This window comes from Diadema setosum, chromosome 15 (assembly GCF_964275005.1).
Source record: "Diadema setosum chromosome 15, eeDiaSeto1, whole genome shotgun sequence".
Classification (NCBI taxonomy): domain Eukaryota; kingdom Metazoa; phylum Echinodermata; class Echinoidea; order Diadematoida; family Diadematidae; genus Diadema; species Diadema setosum.
In genome coordinates, this window is record NC_092699.1 from 36,242,430 (window position 1) to 36,263,212 (window position 20,783).

Sequence of the window (20,783 nt, forward strand, 5' to 3'; positions counted from 1 at the left end):
AACAGGTTAACTGTAAAAGTGGAAATTTTTGCAGTGTTGAAATTTTCGTGTACTTCACGCAACCAGAAACTAGCACGAAAATAAAAGCACACAAATATTTTTGCCTGCCATTATGTTCCAGTAGTTGGTCTCTTGATTCCGCGGAATCAAAAATATGCGAAACTCTTCTAACTCCGCTGAGCGATAAAAATTAGTCGTGTGAAAATATCCACTTTTACAGTAAACAATTGGACTGTGGGCTGGCATCAGCCACACCTTGGTCATTTGCTGGATGGGGAAAAAGCACTCCTCTCATCCAAATTCCAAAAAAGAATATTCGATTTCTGGTCTTTTTGCATGCAGAGGAAACTGATGAGTACTACTGAAGATATGTCAGAGTCATCTACAATTGTACCAATCGGAATGTTGGGCTATCACTCTAAAAGGCATTGAATAAAATCAATGACTTTTTGAGAAATAAGAGACCATTCGCTGAAATTGTTATTGATTTGTTCTACTAAATCTGTTCTGTAGCTATACATTACTGCACTTGTTCAATACATCCTATTGGTGGAACCAAATCTTTTTTGGACGATGACGACAAGGTGTCTTTATGCCAAGAATATAATTCATTAAAAGGTACGACATCTCACTGTGACACCTGCTGTATTCAATCAGCACACATATTAAATGACATTGCCGAAAGGAAACTTAAAAAATACTCTGCAAGAAACTCTGTCAAACAACACTCTAACTATATTTATTGTAAGTTGTGCAAACATAACCGATTGTGCTTTATTGGGATAGATGCAAGTAATGCCAAATTGCGAGTAAACGAAATAGAAAAGGGGCATCAAAAACACTGTAAATGCCTGTACCATATTCAAAATAATTCTTGACAAAATAGTGAAACCTCATATAATCTCCCTATCAACATCTACATGTATCTCACCAACACATAGGATCTTGATGCTCGTCAAAATCGGATTATCCTTGAAATTTGTTCCAGAATATTCTACCTAACTGCTCTTTCCGTCCTCTTTCCTGGAGAGTATAAAGAAAAGAAGGAAGGGAATTATTGAAATAGGACAACTGCATGGAAACAATAGAATATCAGTACACAAAATGTATAACTTTTTTGATATTTAGTTAATATAACTTTTATTTAGCTATTATACAGTCAGCTTCGCCTAAGTTGAATCTATATGGACTGAAGAAATAGCTTTGACTTTAAACTAGAGAAAATTCAACTTATAGGGGATTAAGCATACATTATATAGAGAAGAGGAATTGAAAAGACCTTCGAACTAGGTGATTATTCAAGTTATGAAAGGTCGACTTAAGGTTGACTGTTTAACTTTTTTTCAAGAGATCCCTAAATGCAATACATTGTTCACTGCCAAAGATGAAAAGTAAAGTTTTATTTCAAATTCTATAGTCATGAGAGGTGTGGCATACATTCTATAATGACAAAGAATTAAGGCAAAGATGAATATCACAATGCAGTTGTAAGTGAATGCCATAGAAATGCACATTGCACATTGCACATTCCAATACAAAGTTTCATGTCTTTAGGCACATGCTTTCAAACTTTGCACTAAAAAATCAACTTTAACCCTAACTTTAATGGGGGGCATAATGCCCCCCCCCCCCCTCGATGAATTCCGCAACCATTCCGGCGCGCAAATTTTTTTGACCGCGCCGTTCGCTGACTTTTTAATTTCAAGTCTCGCGCAACTTTTGAGACCAAATTTGTCGCGCCCGGGCATACCGTTCCGAAGCCATGCCCCTTCAAAAAACTTTCGTCAACCCCAAAATTGCTCAACAACGTGATTTTGTATACAAAGTCAATACAAATTGTGTTTTTTCAATTAATTCATATAAAGATTCATATTTTTAATTCTAATGTCTGAAATCAATTTATTTTAGTATAATTATGCTTCAAAAAATGTGACAAATTCTGCTGAAAAAACAACAAAAACAACAGTTTGCAGAAACAAGGAAATACATAAAAAATTGATAAAACAGTAAAAAACATAAGAAATTAATTTTGATACTGAATTTTTTTCTTTATGCACAAATGTTCGGAATGTCACCAGGAATATTTACACCAAAAATCAGCATTCCATAAGCTTTTATAAGCCAATTACAGAGTGACGAAAATGAGTTTTTTTTTTTGCATATATTTGCATAATTAATTGATTTAAAATAGAAAATGCAAATTTTTTTAAAATTTAACTGAGCAGTCTTGTAGATTACATCCGGCTTTATGTTCATGCAAAATTTTGCGGCGATCGCGCGATCAACGGCCGAGATCTGAAGGGGGGGGGGGCCCATTATCCAGGAATTCAAGCTCGCTAAACAGCCCAGGTAAGTTAGGGTTAACTGCTGCTGACTCAACACTACAACATGTGGTACAGTTGTAGTTCGCACATTCCACAGCAAATGGTCTGAAAGTAATAAAAGATCATATCATCGCTTGGATGACGAGACCTTGTTTCCCAAATTTTGGGTAAAAATCACTCTTTTTGATTAACTGTAAGATAATAAGTGACATCCTGTCCAAATCCTAACTCTGTGTTACCCCCCAAAATGAAGGAATCATGGCATGTCAAAGGAATGATAATCCCATTTGTTACAGCCCTTTGGCTATCATGTTTTTCCACTCTTCTCAACACTTGACATTTTGGAGATTTGTACAAGGTTTTGTCGCCCCAACAGTGATATATGTCTTATTGCAGTTTATCAAGCGTACATGTTTCCAGAGACGAAGCCATAACTTGCCATGCTTTTTCATCAGCAGTCACTTTAATTCCTCCAAATTTTACGAAGCTGTAAAGTTAGCCAGTCCATTTAGGTGTAGCAATGTGCCTCAGTCCAACAGGACGGACATGGTGACACAATGGGGATTATGGGGATTAGGGGGATTAATAAATCTCTCTCAGTGACATTTATTCTCTAGACATCTGCACCAATTGTGGATTAAAAGTATTCTAGCCAACCTGTCAACTGGCGAGTAAAATGCACTAAGGGTTGAAAAGCCCAATGAGCTGTTTTAGCACTGTCAAAAATGGAGATATGAAGGAAAATAAGTTCATACTCACTCTTTCATTTTCTTCTTTTGTGCCTTCAGCCAGGGCATGATAAGGCCAAAGGATAACACTGGCCAGAGATAGAAGAAGATGTGGCAGATGTAGTAAATTTCCTTGTAGGCCTGTGGGAGAAAAGATATGGAGAGCTGAGAGTTTAAAGGTACTGTTTACCATTGGGAGCAGGATTTAAAAGATGTTCAAGTTATCACATTTGATGCATACATGTAGGTCAGTTGTATCACAAAACATCCTACCATATAAAGATTTCGCATTGAAGCCTTAAATACTAGGAGATACATGTATCACTATTTTTCTCAACAAACCATAACTGTAGACGGTGTATTCTAGAAACAATTTTATTACATCTATTGTTCACATTTTGTATATTTAACAGTACATAGCATTGATTATGCTTTGTTTCTATCCCTAACTCACATTTTAGAACTATTTTGAAGCACTACAGCTGGGTTTTTGTTTCATCTGCAAATGGTTAATAATGCCTTTAACCTGTTGAGGACGAGTCCTTAGTATACTCGGCCAGGTGTCAATGGGAAATGCCTGCTGTAGCAAAATCAGTCCATCCTCAACGGGTTAAACATGGAGTGTATTGTCTCTGGATATAAGTTGTTGATGGGTAATCCTCAATGAGTATTAATGACTTTTTACAAATGATTGATCACTGTTTAAAATGAAAACACATCTTGATGACGAATCAAGGTGCTCACTACCTTCCCCCTCTATAATCAATCTATTTTTCTTTCGAGGAATAAACATACACTCAGATACATACAAATACAATCACACACATTACATATCAAAATTTAAAGTGCGCATTAAATATCTCCACCACGAACTGTTACAGCAGGGAAGTCCTACAAAGGGGCACAAAAGTTGTATACCACAGGCCTGTCATGGCATTCTAAAAGGGCTGAACACCATTTTTAATTCAAAGTAAGTCTATCATCAGATAGAGCGAAGTTACACCTTTCCAGTGAGTAATACCTCACTTGCTACATAACAAGGAATATGTTTGAAGTTATGATTAAATATATCCCATATTTTCTTATCATTTTCTTTGCCTTTTAATAGCAGCTTCAACTGGAAATATCTTCAATTAACAAGAATGGAGATAACTCGTTTTGCAATTGAAACTCTTCATATGAAAAGGGATGTTAGAGGAGTTTGTTACCTGATGAATTCTTGACCACTTTAGGAGCGTGAAGCTGATCAGGGCATAGCCCATCAGGAAGAGTACTGTGAATTTTCGAAACACCAGCTTGGGGAGCGCCATCAGGGGATGGCTGGAGACTGCACGCAGGACGGGCACCTTCTCAAATAGTTCCGTGGCCTGAGGCATGGAAAGAATGTTTGATTTTTCTTTGAGACTCTACTTTTGGACGGTGCTACTATGAGATGCTGGACAAGACTGGCACTGCATCGAATATCTCTCATTGTGTTGTACACTGTTGCTATGCAATGGTGTCTCGATATAAAAACATACTTTTTTTGACAAAATATACGATTTACAGTACAAGGGACTCCCAACACAATCAAGTCTGTGGGACAGCAGTTTTCTGACAGTGACATCAAAATTTCATTATTACCAAACAAATAAAGTTTATACAGATACACAAATACTCCGGATTTAAATTCTTGCTTCATGGTAACAAAATTTGTTACAATCATGTTCGTTAAAATGGAAGTGCACTGTATGAAGAAAACATCCAGTTGAAATACTTACATTTCTCTTTGATAATAAAAGTGAATTCAACAGCCACCCCCACTTATTTCATATCAAAGCAATAACACAATACAATGAGAACAGATACAATGTACTGTACATGCTGGGTGAAAACTTTCACAAGCATATTGCTGTTATCATGTATATAAACTAACCAATTATTTTACAGGGAGTGCTGGTGCAAACTCACACACTTGCAAGATGTCACTGCCCTAGTAACATTATCTCCCATGAATTTGAACATCTTTTTAGAGTGGTCTGGGATGCATACACATATCTCATTCATATCTAAAAGACCGAACTATAATCACTAGTATGGTTAAAGGGTGTGTACAGTTCTGGTCGAGGTGTAGATTTAGCTTTTAACATTTTGCGAGATATTCAGAAACCACTCTATGAGATGGCAAAGAGCATGCAGTTCTAAGGGGTATCAAAAGGTTATTCGATGAAAATCGGTTTTGAAATGGCTGAGATATCCAAAAACAAGGTGAAACAAAGAGATCCTAATAAAGTTGGGGCATGTCGCCTTTTATTATCAGCACTTTTTTGGATATCTCAGCCATTTGAAAACCAATTTTCATCAAATAAACATTGAATCCTTCTTAAAATTACATGCTCTTTCATATTTCATAAGAGGTTTTTCATTATCTCACTTAGGAATGTTCAAAACATGAATCCCTACCTCAACCAGTACTGTACAGTCCCTTTAAGGTTACCTGAACGTCGAAGAGAACCATGACAAACTCCAGCATGAAGCAGATGTAGTAGCCAACATGGAGGCCGTGCCAGAGAGCCAGGAAGCTCAGGGCGGCAACCTGTGAGACGTAGCGGTTACCGAGGAACTTCAGCCTCTTGTACACATACCTGCAGTGATTTTCAGACAAATACAGGTTTTATTTTTCAGGTTAACTCTGGAAAAGAATCATCAATAATCAACATCTGTGAGCTACAAGAATTGAGGACATTTTTCACTCTTCAAGCACTTTTACTAACCTTCACAAACAATTCTCCTTTCTTTTTTTCATCACTTCAGCCTCTTGTACACATACCTGCAGTGATTTTCAGACAGATACAGGTATTATTTTTCAAGTTTACTCTGGAGAAGAATCAATAATAATCAACATCTGTGAGCTACAAGAATTGAGGGCATTTTCTACTCTTCAAGCACTTTTACTAAACCTTTACAAACAATTCTCCTTTCTTTCCTTTAAAAAAAAAAAAAATTATATCAAAAGGTGACACACTCATACACAAGTAACATACATGTATTCATGACAAATTCACAGCAAGCCCATGGCTCCTGTGGAGTGAGATCAGCAACAATAAGGCATAAATGATATGATATGTAAACACAAGTGATATTTACCTTGCACAGCACAAGAGTGCCAGCAAGGCACTTCTGCACAGCAAACATGCCTTGCATGTTGCGTGGATAAATTACGCCAAGACATTATTTATGCACACGTGTAGTGGGCGTGTCTCTGGGATCACATGCAAACAACAGAAAAGACACATTAAATTTTCTTGACTCTGTGCTAATCCCATAAATAAAGGGGAAAAAATACACACACACTGACACGCAAAAAAGGGCAACTGAACAAAATAAAAGATATCTGCTCACCGCGCCACCCAGGTGTTGGTGGAGAGGTTGAACGTGGTCACCATGTCGCGGACGCTCAGGGCGCACTCGTACTGTAGAGGGCGTATTCCCGTGCAGGCGTCCCACTTGGCCTTACCAGACTCGTCTTTCCCGTTGTACGCGATGCCACTCAAAATGCAGATACCTTCCTGCATGGTTAAAAAATGTGACATTAAGGACGTTCCTCAGTTAAAATGAAGTCCATGTCATTTTCTTCAAACTTTCCATACCGTAACTTTGACCCATCCGAAGCCCAAATATGTAAACAAGAGACTCGTGGGTCTATCGCTCACCTGAGTATCGCAAGTTCACCTTTCACGCAGTCACTAATCTAGATTATTCACAGCTCTACTAAAATTTGACCAGGCATTCTCAAGTAGAAGATGAAAATGTACAATAAAAAAAAAAGGCCCAAATTTTTTAAGATTCCTTAATTTGGGGAGATTGGGGGCCCCTGGCGCCCTCTGGGTGGGGCATGGTGCCCATTTTGATAAATTGAGATCCTGACCCCCTAGGGCTGCTACCTGCCAAGTTTGATGAAAATCCATCATGAGGTTTTCAGGAAGAAGATGAAAATGTACAATTCAGGCCCTCATTTGGACCTTCTGCCCCCAAGAGGGGCACCCCTGGATCTGCTATGAACAAACTTGAAACTACAGTCATTAATGTACTCACACATAGTATCATCTTAGTTCTATAACTTCTGATTCTAGAGAAGATTTTTAAAGATTTCTTCATTTGGGGGGTTTTGGGGCCCCCTGGGGGCCTCCTTGGTGGGGCATGGTGCCCATTTTAACAAATTAAGATCCTAACCCCCCCCCCCCCCCCCCCCCTAGGGATGCTACCTGCCAAGTTTGGTGAAAATGGGTCATGGGGTTCTCAAGAAGAAGATGAAAATGTACAATTTAGGCCCCATTAGGACCGCTCCCCACCCCCCTCCCCTGGGTCCCAAGGGGGGCACCCCTGATTCTGCCATGAACAAACTTGAAACTACAGTCATCAATGTACTAACTCATACTATTAACTTAGCTCTATCACTTCTGGTTCTAGAGAAGAAGATTTTTACAGATTCCTTAATTTTGGGGGGTTTGGGGCCCCCTGGGGGCCCCCTGGGTGGGGCATGGTGCCCATTTTTACAAATTGAGTTCCTAACCCCCTAGGGATGCTACCTGCCAAGTTTGATGGAAATCAGTCTTGGGGTTTTCAAGAAGAAGATGAAAATGTAAAAAGTTTACGCACGACGCACGACGGACACCGGACGACGGACGCCGGCCGAAGGGCGATCGCAATAGCTCACTTGAGCCTTTGGCTCAGGTGAGCTAATAAAACCATACGTTCATGTGCTTGTTTTTCTTCTACGGGACTTTGAAGAATTTGACTAATCTGCCGTCCTGTACCAAAACAATACCGTTACAGGATCAAGACCATGATTGGCATCAGAATCTAAAATGACAAACTTAACCCTATCCTAACTGGGGGGGGGGGGGGGGGGGTCAAATTGACCCCCCCCTTGACGTTTCGCGCCATGATTCCGCAACGCGCAAAGATTTTGCCTCGTCGTTTCATGACTTTTTTCATTCGAGTCTCCCGCATATTTTGAGACCAAATTTGCGACGTCCGGGTACACGGTTCTGAAGTTATGCAATGTTTTGCATATGCATGTCAACCCGAAAAACGCTCAAATTCATGATTTCGTGTGCAAATCCAATGCAAACTGTGTTTTTTTGTTTAATTGATATAAATTAGATTTCAACTTTTAACCATTGAAATAAATCAATTCTAATGTAGATAAGCTTGAAAAAGTGCCTCCAACAAATTTTGGCAAAAAAAAGATCGAAAAAACAATAAAATACATAAGAAATTAACAAAACAATAAAAAACAAAAGAAAATGATTTTGATTGCGCTATTTTTTTACTAGAAAATTGTTTGATGTGTCTTGAGGAACTCTGACACAAAAATTTAATAATCCTTCAGTCTTTTTGATGGAGTTATAGGTGAAAATATGATTTCATGCGTTAATTTGCATAATTAATTTATTAAACTAGAAATGTCGCTTTGGCGACTGGTATGCCTCCGCCATAATGCATGATTTTCCCAATAGGTCTAGATAGTACATGTGGACACTGTGTGATTACATTTTCACAAAATTGGCAAAATATTGGAATGACAAGTTTGTCACAAAGGTGTTGAATGTTCACCTTCCTTGACGTAGGTTTAATTGGATGAATAAGAGAGCATGTATCTAGGGATTTAAGGACTTTATCTTGACTTTGACCCATTCATACATTTAGGCATTCAGTAATTTTCAAGGTACAGGTGTGGAGAAAAAGTGCAATTTCTGAATTGAATAGTAAATTGGTACCATTTTCATCTGGCCCTTGACCCTAAAATTCATAAGATAATTACTTTCAGGTAGAACATGCATAATATGTACTAAGTTTCAAGGTAACTTGAGCCACTTCCGAGATATGGAGGAAAAAGTTATTTCAGCACTTTCACTTGATTTTTGATCTTTTGACCTTTGAGGCAAAAAGAGAGAAAAAAAAAAACTTTCCAGAGAATTTCTATTACGTTACACACGCATACACCAAGTGTAAAAAAATAACCCTGCTGGCATTGCATAAATATGAGGGTAATAGTAAAATTTTTGAAGTCTTGCACTTGACCTTTGACCCCTGACCTTTGACCCCATGAACCCTACATTCTCTAGATAATCACTTCCAGTCAGTACATGTATATACTATGTTCCATGAAGATACCTTGAACAATTTTCCAAGGTATGGAGAAAAAAAAAGAAGTTTTAACATTTTTACTTAACCTTTTGACCTTTGACCTTTGACCTCATGACCCAAACTTTCACCAGAGAATCTTAATTGAGTAATACATGTATACACTAAGTTTCAAGAAAATATCTTCAGGCATTCAATAGATATGGTGGAAATAGTGAAATTTTATGTATTTGACCCTGACCTTTTGACCTTTGACCTTTGACCTCATGACCCAAACTTTCACCAGAGAATCTTAATTGGGTAATACATGTATACACTAAGTTTCAAGAAAATATCTTCAGGCATTCAATAGATATGGTGGAAATAGTGAAATTTTATGTATTTGACCTTGACCTTTTGACCTTTGACCTTGAGCATGTGCACCCAAAAGTTGATAGGCACAACTTCACCCCCTGATACACATACATGCCAAGTTTCATTAGGATACCTCAACAGGTTTCGATAGTTACCTTGTCCACAAAATTCATTATGGACGGACGGAAGGACGGACGGACGGACGGACGGAAGGACGGACGGACGGACGGACGGACGGACAACCCGAAAACATAATGCCTCCGGCACCACTTCGTGGCGGAGGCATAAAAATATGAAATCAAAATTTTTCTATTGTATGACCATGTACTCTTGTAGTTGACATCCGGCTCTATGTTCAGGCAAAATTTTGCGGCGATCGCGCGATCGGCGGCCGAGATCTGAATTTGGAAATTGACCCCCCCCCCCCAGTAAAAACTTGGTCTCAAATAGCCCAGTTAGAATAGGGTTAAATCCCCATAATTCTGTCAAAATCCATGTTATTTCCTCCAAATTTGCAAGAATTGCAGAAAATGGTACACAAATCGAGGAAAAGGTTTTAAAGTTAGGGTTTGCACTCTCATTCTTGAGCAAGCAGCGCCCTCACACGGCAGGAAACAACGAAATCTCTCAAATCCTTCTCATGGACGCTTTCTGTTTGGGGTGAGCAAAATGTCAAGGTTCATAAAAGTTATGCTGTATATTCAAAACCCATGTCATTTTCATAAAACTTGACCAAATTGTAGAAGAAGGCTTACTTATTTCAGAAAAACAATAGAAAGTGGGGGTTCATGTGCTCGTTTTTGTGCTGGGAGCACCCCCATATGATAGAAATCATCCTAGGACCCTCAAATCTGGTTATAAACCTAACATGGGTGCCTTGATTAAACACGGGGTTCATGAATGTCATGCTGTACATTCAAAACCCATGTCATTTTTACGAAACTTTATCAAATTGTAGAAGAAGGGTTACTAAATGCAGAACAATTGTAAAAAAAGGGGGTTCATGCGCTCACTTTTGTGCTAGCAGAGCCTCCTTGCGACAGAAATCATCGTAAGACCCCCAAATCTGGTCAGGAACCAATGCAGGGATATACCCTGCTAGGATGCATGAATCTCATGCGGTTCGCTAAATACCCTATTTTTTTTTCTTTCTTTCTTTTCAAAAACAAAAACAAAAAACAAAAAACGTATCACAATTGCAGTGATATGGTGGAAAAATATTCAGAAAGGTAGGTCCATGTGCATTTTTGTTATTATTTCCCTTACACAGCCATAATGATATCATATTGACGCAAGTGTGGAAAACTCCACACTGACATGCTTGTTTGTTTGTTTGTTTTACCCACTTGCTGTAACCATGTGCAGAAAGTTATAATGGAGGAAGAAGAGTAGATATAAGGAAATGGGAGTTTTGGCATTAGTCTGACGGTCCTCCGAAGGAAAAATAAATCTGAATATAATGCCTTTGATTGTAGATTGCATGTGTTGGTTGTTGCAGTGGTTGGTAAAGTGCGTGTTGTGAACCATGGATATGTACCTTGGGTACCCCCCCCCCCAAAAAAAAAAAAAAAAAATTGTTGATTCTTGTTTTGTTACACCAGGGCCCCGTTGCTAGAAACTTTGCGTTTAAACGCAACTTGCAACTGATTGTCACTGGCCAATCAAAATCATTGTTGCATGCATGTCTTCTTGATAGGGCAGACCCTGAGCCAATCAGAATGGTTGTTTCAAAATTAGCAATTATTTGCAATTGATTGCAACTTTCTTGCAACGGGGCCAAGATTTGGTAATCAAAAATTAATATCTGAATGGTGAAAGCGATAAATACATATTTGGTAATTCTTTCGTGACCTTGTATTTTGTAACCAGAAATTAAACAAATATATATATTTTGTATTAGTAATGACAAGTTTAGATCTAATTTAGATTTTAACAGAGATATTCAGATTGTTTTAGTTGTAACTTGATAGACCTAAAGATGAAATGTGTGTCATAAATCATGTTTGTTTTGTTGTAGTTGTTGTTTTTTTTAACACATAGTCTAGTAGAATAGTAGTCCCCGACTATATATAGGGCCTATAGGCCCTACCTTAGCACTCGATTTGACCATGTTAATGAACAGATAATGAACTGCATGTCACAAAACAGATCTATAGATTGAAAATGGAAACAGCTCAGTTCAACTTCCAAGCTTCCTGAGTCTGTTGATCAGTTTTGTGCTACCATGGACATGTACATGAGGCTCGGACTGCTGAACTTTGCGTAGTACGTACAGATTGTAGCGCGTACAGTCAGCACGCGAGCCGAGCGAGACCGCCCAGCGCGGCCGCGGTGGTGAGCTGTCGGTTATCCGTACGTACCACACTCTAGCTCGATCTACTACGCGCGGTGGTAGCAGCTGCTCAGCTCAGCTAGCTCAGCTCATCACTCGTGCGTGCGCTTCTACGCTCTTTGTTACGTCACTGAAACCTGCGCAGCTTGGATGCGCACAAACTCAACTGAGGAACGTCCTTAAAGGGAAGTCTACCTTGAAAACTACAGCTGTAGTTCGGTGAAGAGAAGCAGAAAAATGACAGGAACTATTTGCCCTATGAAAAAAACAAATGAACAAACCCAAAACGTAAGCCTCTCATCTTTTTTCATTATTGGTAGCAGGATATATCTTTGACATGCACAGGTTGTATCAATAGATAAAATACTTCAAATGAATGATTGCATTATGGGAGCATGTAGGAGTGAAAATTCAATTGATGAGAAAATGAACACATTTTATTGTGGAGAGCACACAGGGGGTTAGCTCGCATGTGACATCACAAAATTGCCAATTGTGTTTGCCTGATCATAAGTTCAAGAAATCAAAACTTTCTCAGTCTTCATAACAATTTGGCCACACTTTCACAGTCCTGATCGACTATTTTTCTGCTTCTATTCACACAAACTAATTCCCCCCCCCCCCCTTTTAACATAAACACTCATGTATAATATGCATTCCTACTTTACACACCGGGCTGAAAAAAACAAACAAACACGGACACAGGTACATACATTCGTGTATAAGGCACACCCCTAACTTATTTTAGGACAAAAAAGGTGCCCCTTATACATGGGTGTTTACAGTAATATTCTTAACCATGATTTCTCTCTATTAACCTGTTGAGGATGAGTCCAGAGTATACTAGGGTAGGTGTCTATGGGAAGTGCGTGTCGTAGCGAAATCAGTCCGTCCTCAACGGGTTAAACCAAAAAGATGAGACAAATTCTTCCACTGAAATGAGATACTTCAGCAGCATACAACTCACCCCTAGCAGCCAGAAAAGCAGGTACTTGTTGAGAATGAACTTTCCAAAGAGGGCAATGTAAAAGAGCTTGTAAAAGAAGGACGATTCCTGAAAGAAACAGAAAACAAATGTCAATTGGATTAACAGGCATCCAAACAAATCCAAGATGATTGAGCTAGGTTATTATCTACCGCACAGGACTGACACTATTTTATGATGCATACGCCCTTAAATGTGATAAAAGTTAATTCCCAAAGACAATAGTGAATTTTCCCCAACCTCATAATTACCTAGTCATACACAGCCTGTTCTGCTTTGAGGGGTTCTGTAGAATCAATAACAAGTAACAATTATGTGATCATCCAGAAGAAATCAAAGAGGTATAAGCAAGGATATGGGTATGCAAATTTATGTATTACAAGTTCTTGTTTTAAGTCCAGGTGCATTTATATTCCAGGTATACATTGTACAGTGATGCCTATACTGTGCATTCAACAGCAGGAATTTGATATGTCTTAAGCATTAAAGTTGGTTTTTATTCCTTTCTTGTCCTGTTTTGTATTGTTTTACTAGTTAAAGGGCGTGGCTGCTGTGCCGCATCCAAGCCTTTCTCCCACTTCATCTGGCCTTAGGACCGGTCCTGTGTGGAGGTATTTGACTCACAGCGTATTCTGAAGTCAGGAAGTACTCTTCGGTGAATAGAGGCGAGATGGTGGCCTCTACGATGAGGTAGAAGATTCCGAGCCCCAGGCAACGCATGGCCGGCTGGATGGTGTCGGACGGTCGCCCTTCCTCGTTGTCCAACAACTTGCCCTCCATGTAGGCTCGGTAATTGCGCAGAGGGTACTACGTCAGTGACAAGCAGTGGGATTAAGGAAAAAAACAAACAGAGGTACCGGTTGTTATGAACAGGTGGTTCTTGGGAGAACAGGAGGTAAACATCAGTGTTGAAGGTAATGCATTTCATTCTACATGAGAACCCTATTATAACCAGGCTCTTACAACCATGACAATCACCTTATTATATCATGGTACAAAAACAAAGAAGTATAAAAGAGTTGGCACCTACAACATCGGTTGTTATAAGAAGGTATTATAGTTATATATCTGAGCTCTTCAGAATGAAGTTCTAAAGCATTATATGGGTTAGGTAAATACCAGTTAGCATTTTACATGTAGATACTGATAACAAAATCATATGGGTTTGGAATGTTCTGTTATGTTCATCCAATGGGCAGGACATCGTGCTACAAAAGTTCATCCCTGGGTAAACATTTCTGTGTGCACAATTAGCAAATGGCACCAAACAAAAGAACAATTGTGTTTAGATGACATGTAGATCGGGCCTTGGATACGCAGGAACATTGCTTTAATGGGACAATATCACAGCAACATTTCCGAGATACCTTATGTTTACCACATGAAGGGGATGAGATAGCAGTTTAATGGGAGCTTTTCTTTCCATCAAGTTTGATACAAAACAACTTTGAATATTAAAAATTTAAAAAAGTTCAATCTACATCCAACAAAGTGTAGCCACAGGTATCCAACGGCTTTCCTCAGATCGTTACAGAACAATATCATGTCAAAATTAAAAATATTGCAAAATTGTCTTTGATCAATACATAAAAGTATATGTACATAGTCTCAGCTTGTACATGTACCTTCTATTCAAGTGTGAGTCCATGTATTGAAATTTAAGTGGTATATGGATTACTGCATTTCTTGCTGCCAAGTCATTTAAATACTGTAAAAGAGGATATTTTCATGCAACTAATTTTATGCACTGGGCAGCGTATGAAAAGTTTCATGTTGTGTTTTTAATTCCGTGGAATCAAGACACCAACTACTGGAACATATGGCAAGCATAAATATTTGTGTGCTTTTATTTTCATGCTAGTTTCGGGTTGCGCAAAATGCACAAAAATTTCAACACTGTGAAAATTTGCACTTTTACAGTGATACACTAGTGACTGTACCTGTATTTCTGACTACTAGTAGTCCCTCAGGCATTCTGCCTGTCTGAAAAATACATAAAAACTTATGTTATCACCAAAAGACGCCCAGTAATCATGCAGGTGAAATATCACTTAATTTTTCCAGTGAAGTATGGAATTCCACTTAAAAAAAGGAACATACACTTTAATTTGTTACATCATGCCAGTGAAAAAGAAAGTAAATTTTAGGCTATAAACTGGCAAAGAAGGAATAAAGAGAATTATTCAAAAAGATATGTAATCCTCACCTGAGGCCCACTGAGAAAATAGCCAAAAAAGAAAGAGTAGCTGATCATTTCGATGGGGCCAGGTGCCTCTTTGATGCACAGTGACTTCTGTTCAGAGCTCAGTTTCTCCTGGAATCAGCAAAAACAAACAGCCACATGCAAAGCATAATATTATGAATTAAGATTAGCCAGTATTTTTTTATACCTATCTATTTTTTGTTGAAGTAACAAACTTTGTGGTGACTATAAACAGACAGAAGTAAATATTTGATAAGCATTTGTCATGTGTCCAGGTAAAGTCCAGAAAACTGCAGACAAGGTGATTAGGCAGAAACACAGGTATGAAATCTGACATTTAAATTTCGAACTTCAAAAGTTCACTCTTTTATAATAATAATAATAATAATAATAATAATAATAATAACAATAATAATAATAATAATAATAATAATAATAATAATAATAATAACAATAATAATTATTAATGACAATAATAATAACAATAATAATAATAATAATAATAATAATAACAATAATAATAATAACAATGATAATAATAATAATAATAATAATAATAATAATAATAATAATAATAATAATAACAATAATAATAAATAACACTTAATACTGTCATTTTTAATGTGCATGACAACAATTATAATGATTTATATAGTGCTATATCCTCATGCCTCATTTTTTTTTTTTTTTTTAGATGAGGCAATACCCCTGGATTTTTTTTTTTTTTTACATTCAAACCCCAAAATGTGTAATGAAAAAGAGGTCAACTTACCAAAGGCCGATGACCATCATAGAGGTCATAGGCTACGGAGATCATCCTCAAGGTAAGAATGCACTGCGGTGTCGTCCAGTTCATGTCGTAGTTATCGGACGCAAAGACTATGTACGATCCAACAAGGTAGCCCTAATGCAGATATTACAGGTTAATGGGTTCCAAGTCAATCAAACGTAGCGCTTTCTTATTGTCAACTTATGAACTAGTTATTTCTTTTTCTCTTTGGCACATTACACACGTTTGCTGCTTGCTACATGAAAACATTTCAGAATTGCCATTAATTGTGCATCTGTTTTTGGGACTAGGAAGAAATTATATCATAATTAACTGCTATGCAGCAGGGTTTGATGAAAAAGCATGTACCATGTAAATGATTTTTTTTTCCTAATCATATACAGACATTCAGTGTACCTTTAACCATTTCTAACCTTCACTCCCACTCCCAGAAAATAATACAGAAATCCTGCAAATTTCTCAAATCTATATTATATTCAATTTGCATATACAGAATACCCCAACGAACAGTGCACTCCCGTTATAACGAACATGGTTATAACGAAATTCAGGTTACAACGAAGTAACAATTCAGGCTGCAACATTATCTGCTCTACATGTATGTATTTCTATTGGTTATTTGTTCGGTTATAATGAAAGAAAACTGCCGGTCCCGAGGACTTTGTTGTGATGGGCGTCCACTGTAATCTCATTATTAACTCTTGACGGGATGTCCTGATCAACCCCCCCCCCCCAAAGAAAAAACAAACAAACAAAAAAACAACAAACAAACAAACAAACAAACAAACAAACAAACACAGCTTCAATCCAGAGCATGGTGGAATATCAACTCACCATATTGAAAAGGAAGGACAGGAAGACGGATGTCGCTGTTCCTCCGATGAAGAAGAGCAGGACATAATTGATGAGGCAACAGAACAACAGATACGAGATTTCCGTCCCTGGGTGGGAAAAAGAATGGGAAACATGACGTACAGCAGTCTAAATTACAACTGTAGATTTTAACAGTACACCACGACACCATGAATTCCACGTATGTGATTCCACATTTTTTGAGAGGAACGTTTGTAATGAAACCTCAACGGTTAAAGGGATGCTACAAAACCTCGACTGTTAAAGGGATGGTATAGTTTTGGTTGAGATGGGGATTCAGATTTTAACTTTTCTTGCGAGACAATTAGAAACCACCTATGAAATATTAAAGAGCATACAATTCCACGAGGAATTCAAAGTTTATTTGATAAGAATAAGTTTTAAAATGGCTTAGATATAAAAAAAAAAAACATAGTAAAACAAAGGGGTCTTAATCAAAGGTGGGTCCCATCTTTTATTAAGACCCCTTTGTTTTTTGGATATCTCAGCCATTTAAAAACAAATTTTCAACAAAAGACCTTAGAATTTGAAGTAGAAACCTCTCCTGGTCGCAATGCTGGTTGATCCCTAGTCTGTATTAAACTTTCAAAGTTTCATGTAGCACTCGCACACTGCTGAAAATCATACTTTATGTACATACTCATCAATCAAAATATGTTAATATCTACCATATTTGCACAAGATGAGACATGAGTTTAAACTAATATCTCCAGCTGCTGGGCAGATGTACAAACAAGGGAAAGTTGATATGAAAAGGAAAAAAAAATCAGCCAAGTTTTCATCTACAAATTTACATCCTCGACTAGCTTGGCCACAGACTGAGGCCCTACACGTAGGTTTGACTTTACTTGTAAGACACTCTCTTACAAATATAACACAATAATGAAGGGTTAGTGTAGGGAGGGTGGCTCACCATAATTGAAATACGCAATGGCCAACCCTGTTGCTATCACGTAGAGGTGCTTGGTCACCGCCGACGTCCCATGGAGATTGTCACGCAGGAAGAGACTTAGGGGGTATCCTGGGGAGACAAAAAAAAAAAACCAAAAACCAAAAATGCATTCTGTGTCTGCTCCATCAACTAGTACTGGTCCAATGACCCAGGACCAGTAAAAATCACTGTCAGACCAGTAATTTTTCTTGGAATGGACCAGTAAAAAATGGAGAAAACTGGGTAACCTACTGGTCTGATAGAGAGATTGGACCAGTAAAAAAAAAAAAAATGGGTTAGTATGCAGTCCTGGCTACATCAAAGATAATATCTAAGGGCTCGCAGGGAGAAGTGTGAATCCATGATCCATGATAAATCAAATGTCTGACATTTAAGACAGTGATGTGATGGGATGGACTTCTCTAAACATGGATAAATCATTTGTTGGTAAGAGCAGGTATACTAAACTATTATCACAGAACCATACTGCTTCTGAGGTGAGTTATCGTTATACCGTTTGTGGCTTGACAGAGTTTCAAATTCCAGATGATCAGCTATTTTATTTATTCAATTTTTTTATATGAATGATTCCTGCTTCTAGTTTGTTTCCCCTTTTTTGTTATCCTGCCTTTTTCCCCATTCAAGATGACCTCACTCAATAAAAACTTTTCAAAACAGTTTCTCTTCACAATATTGTAAGTCTAAGTTTCGTTGTCATTGAGACTAGATGGGAAAAACATGAATTTGACACAATTTGCCCTGCTGGACAACTCCAGTACCAGTCATTTCAGAGTGAGTTTGACTTGTTGGTAATGCATGTACAAAATGTAAACATTTCTAAGAAAGTTTGGCTCAGTACGTAACCTGGCAATTGACTGTTCTTTTCTGTTTCTGTTTTTGTTTTGTTTTTTTGTTTTTTATAACTTAGATCGGTTCAATTTGCACCACTAAAATGTCTAGACTCAGGAATGATATCCAATATAAAGTTTTGATTTTATTGTGCTAAAAAGGAGCTTAATCTTGTTGATGTTTAGCAACTCTCAGGGCATTTTTTTTTTTTTTTTTTTGGGGGGGGATATTTTTGAAAAATGGATGTCAGGATTTTGTCATCCTCTATCATAAATGTAAGTATCTTTCAATCATATTGAATGCCCAATGAATTCAGGAATATCCCTTGTAGGGTAAGGGCACCAGTATTCGGTCAGCCCCCGGTATTCGGTCACTTATCACTAGTCGCCAGCCAGTAAGTTAAACTGTCACAACACACGCAAATCACATTAATTCACATACATACTTGCACACTCATAAACAACAGGAAACTCCCTTAGCCCCCTCCAAAAATCCATCCAAAATCCCAAATTTTACCGCCAACAGTGCAGAATCGGCGCTAATTTCCAAAAGCGCGCGTGGATAAGCCCCAGTTTTAAGAGTACGGGTCGCCGAAAAAGCGCTAAAAATCGAGAAATACGCCGTTCTCTCGCGGGATTTTTCGCTTATCGCAAGCTTGGAGTGTAATGGTATCCTCAAAAACGCAAAAGAAAAACAAAATTTCCGTACGTGCCGATACAGTGTCCCAATGTACAAGGGTTGAATGCAAGTGCCGAGGCCCAGTATTCGGTCACCAACGGTCGCCGCAACGTCCCTGATGCAATTTTGCGCCAACATGGTAGCATGCGTGTGCATTTTTCAGCTGCCTTGAACATGCATTGACTTTGAACGCACACATTGCGTGACCGAATACTGGTGCGGGTGACCGTACACTGGGGAATTTTCAAGGTGAAATATTTCGGGATTTTGTGCAATTCTGTGAGATATTTAAAAAAATGAAAGTTGAGATTAAAGAAATTTGATATATTTCACATACATTGCTGTAGATATGATGTATGTATTATTTTAGTTTGAAAAATATTGCAAAAAAGCTTAAGTGACCGAATACTGGGGATGTTACCCTATACTCTTGAAGAGTATAGGGTAACATCCTCAGTATTCGGTCACTTAAGCTTTTTTGCAATATCCAAAGAGAGAGAAATGGATTATTTTTGTGTCTCTCCATCCAAAATTGCAGCCAAACATGTGCATAATGCAAACTGTGAATAACTTGTGCTACTCCCATCTGATTTATTGCACATTACAAATTCAAATTATGGCAATAATTCCAAAGCAGGATTATTATGAAGACTGCAAGACATCATGGCAAAGTTAAAATACAAACATTTGAACATGTACGAGTACAATGCACTCGTGTTTGAATGAATAACAAATAACATTCTCAGTGCTCTAAAAAGCAATTATTTTCACTTTAACATTACTTAAATTAATGTACACTGCCACGAATCTCAGTCATTACTCATAATATCTAGACAGTTCTACAACCAGTGTTAATGGGAGACCATATTGTCATTATTGACAATGATTGAGGAGAGTGACTCCATCCACCAGCCAATCTGGGGCAGTCGCAACACTTGTGACTTTGAGTAAATTTACAACGATCGATAGGGCTGTGTGTAGTACATTGTACGTAGCTTTAGTAACTAATCAGCGGGCCTGAAGTAGAATTTATCAAACAGAGAAGTCTTCTGTGTTGTTTGACCATGTCAGGTTCTCCTTTTTCGCCATGTTCGGCAGTGATTAGTCTGCATGTTGCCTCTGTCGGCCCACGACCAATCCAGGATCGGCATGGCATCGGCGGGCGGCGGATCAGGCCACTACTTGTACTGTGCACGTACAATACATGGTCGTCAACAGAACAGTCGCAGTCCTTCGGTGCTGGTGGAGTCAATACAAAATGTAACCATATTATTTTCATAGTTATGCAAACTTACCAACAAAGACAGATATAAGCAATCGAAGTGCTGCTTCACCAATGCCCAACCTATCTGCTATACTCGCCACAATACCAAGAATGCTCGTATCTTGTGATGCTTCTGCCGACGCCATTTCGTAGACCTCACAGTGTGAGAATGGTGACGATCGATGCGCGTGTAAATGTAGTCTGCAATCAAGTTGTTTGATTACATTTGATTACTACTATTGGCTTGTGACTTTTATTCCAAAGTTGTTCAACAAAAAAGGAAAGAGATTGAAAACAAAGCAGTTAAGCCACAAAGAAAATAATAACAGTACTCTTATTGAAA

At 38.1% G+C, this 20,783-nt stretch overlaps 1 protein-coding gene across 1 annotated transcript; it reads right to left on the bottom strand.

Moving 5' to 3' along the window:
* Nucleotides 1-263: 263 nt before the first annotated feature.
* Nucleotides 264-20,605, bottom strand: LOC140238987 (lysophospholipid acyltransferase 5-like). The gene is made up of 12 exons (XM_072318882.1): nucleotides 20,472-20,605; nucleotides 17,632-17,739; nucleotides 16,680-16,786; nucleotides 15,828-15,959; nucleotides 15,059-15,166; nucleotides 13,477-13,659; nucleotides 12,835-12,921; nucleotides 6,434-6,600; nucleotides 5,529-5,676; nucleotides 4,261-4,419; nucleotides 3,084-3,193; nucleotides 264-1,023 (listed from the first exon to the last, which is right to left on the bottom strand). Exons 1-12 carry the CDS (start codon nucleotides 20,584-20,586, stop codon nucleotides 999-1,001), a joined length of 1,449 nt encoding a protein of 482 aa, XP_072174983.1. The 5' UTR covers nucleotides 20,587-20,605; the 3' UTR covers nucleotides 264-998.
* Nucleotides 20,606-20,783: the final 178 nt, after the last annotated feature.

Coding starts and splice junctions, on each gene's coding strand:
- LOC140238987 (XM_072318882.1), bottom strand. CDS start 20,586: ATGGCGTCGGCAGAAGCATCACAAGATACGAGCATTCTTGGTATTGTG. Junction 13,660..15,058: donor ATTTTCTCAGTGGGCCTCAG/GTGAGGATTACA, acceptor TCACTGACGTAG/TACCCTCTGCGCAATTACCG. Junction 6,601..12,834: donor TGCTTTTCTGGCTGCTAGGG/GTGAGTTGTATG, acceptor TTAACCATGCAG/GAAGGTATCTGCATTTTGAG.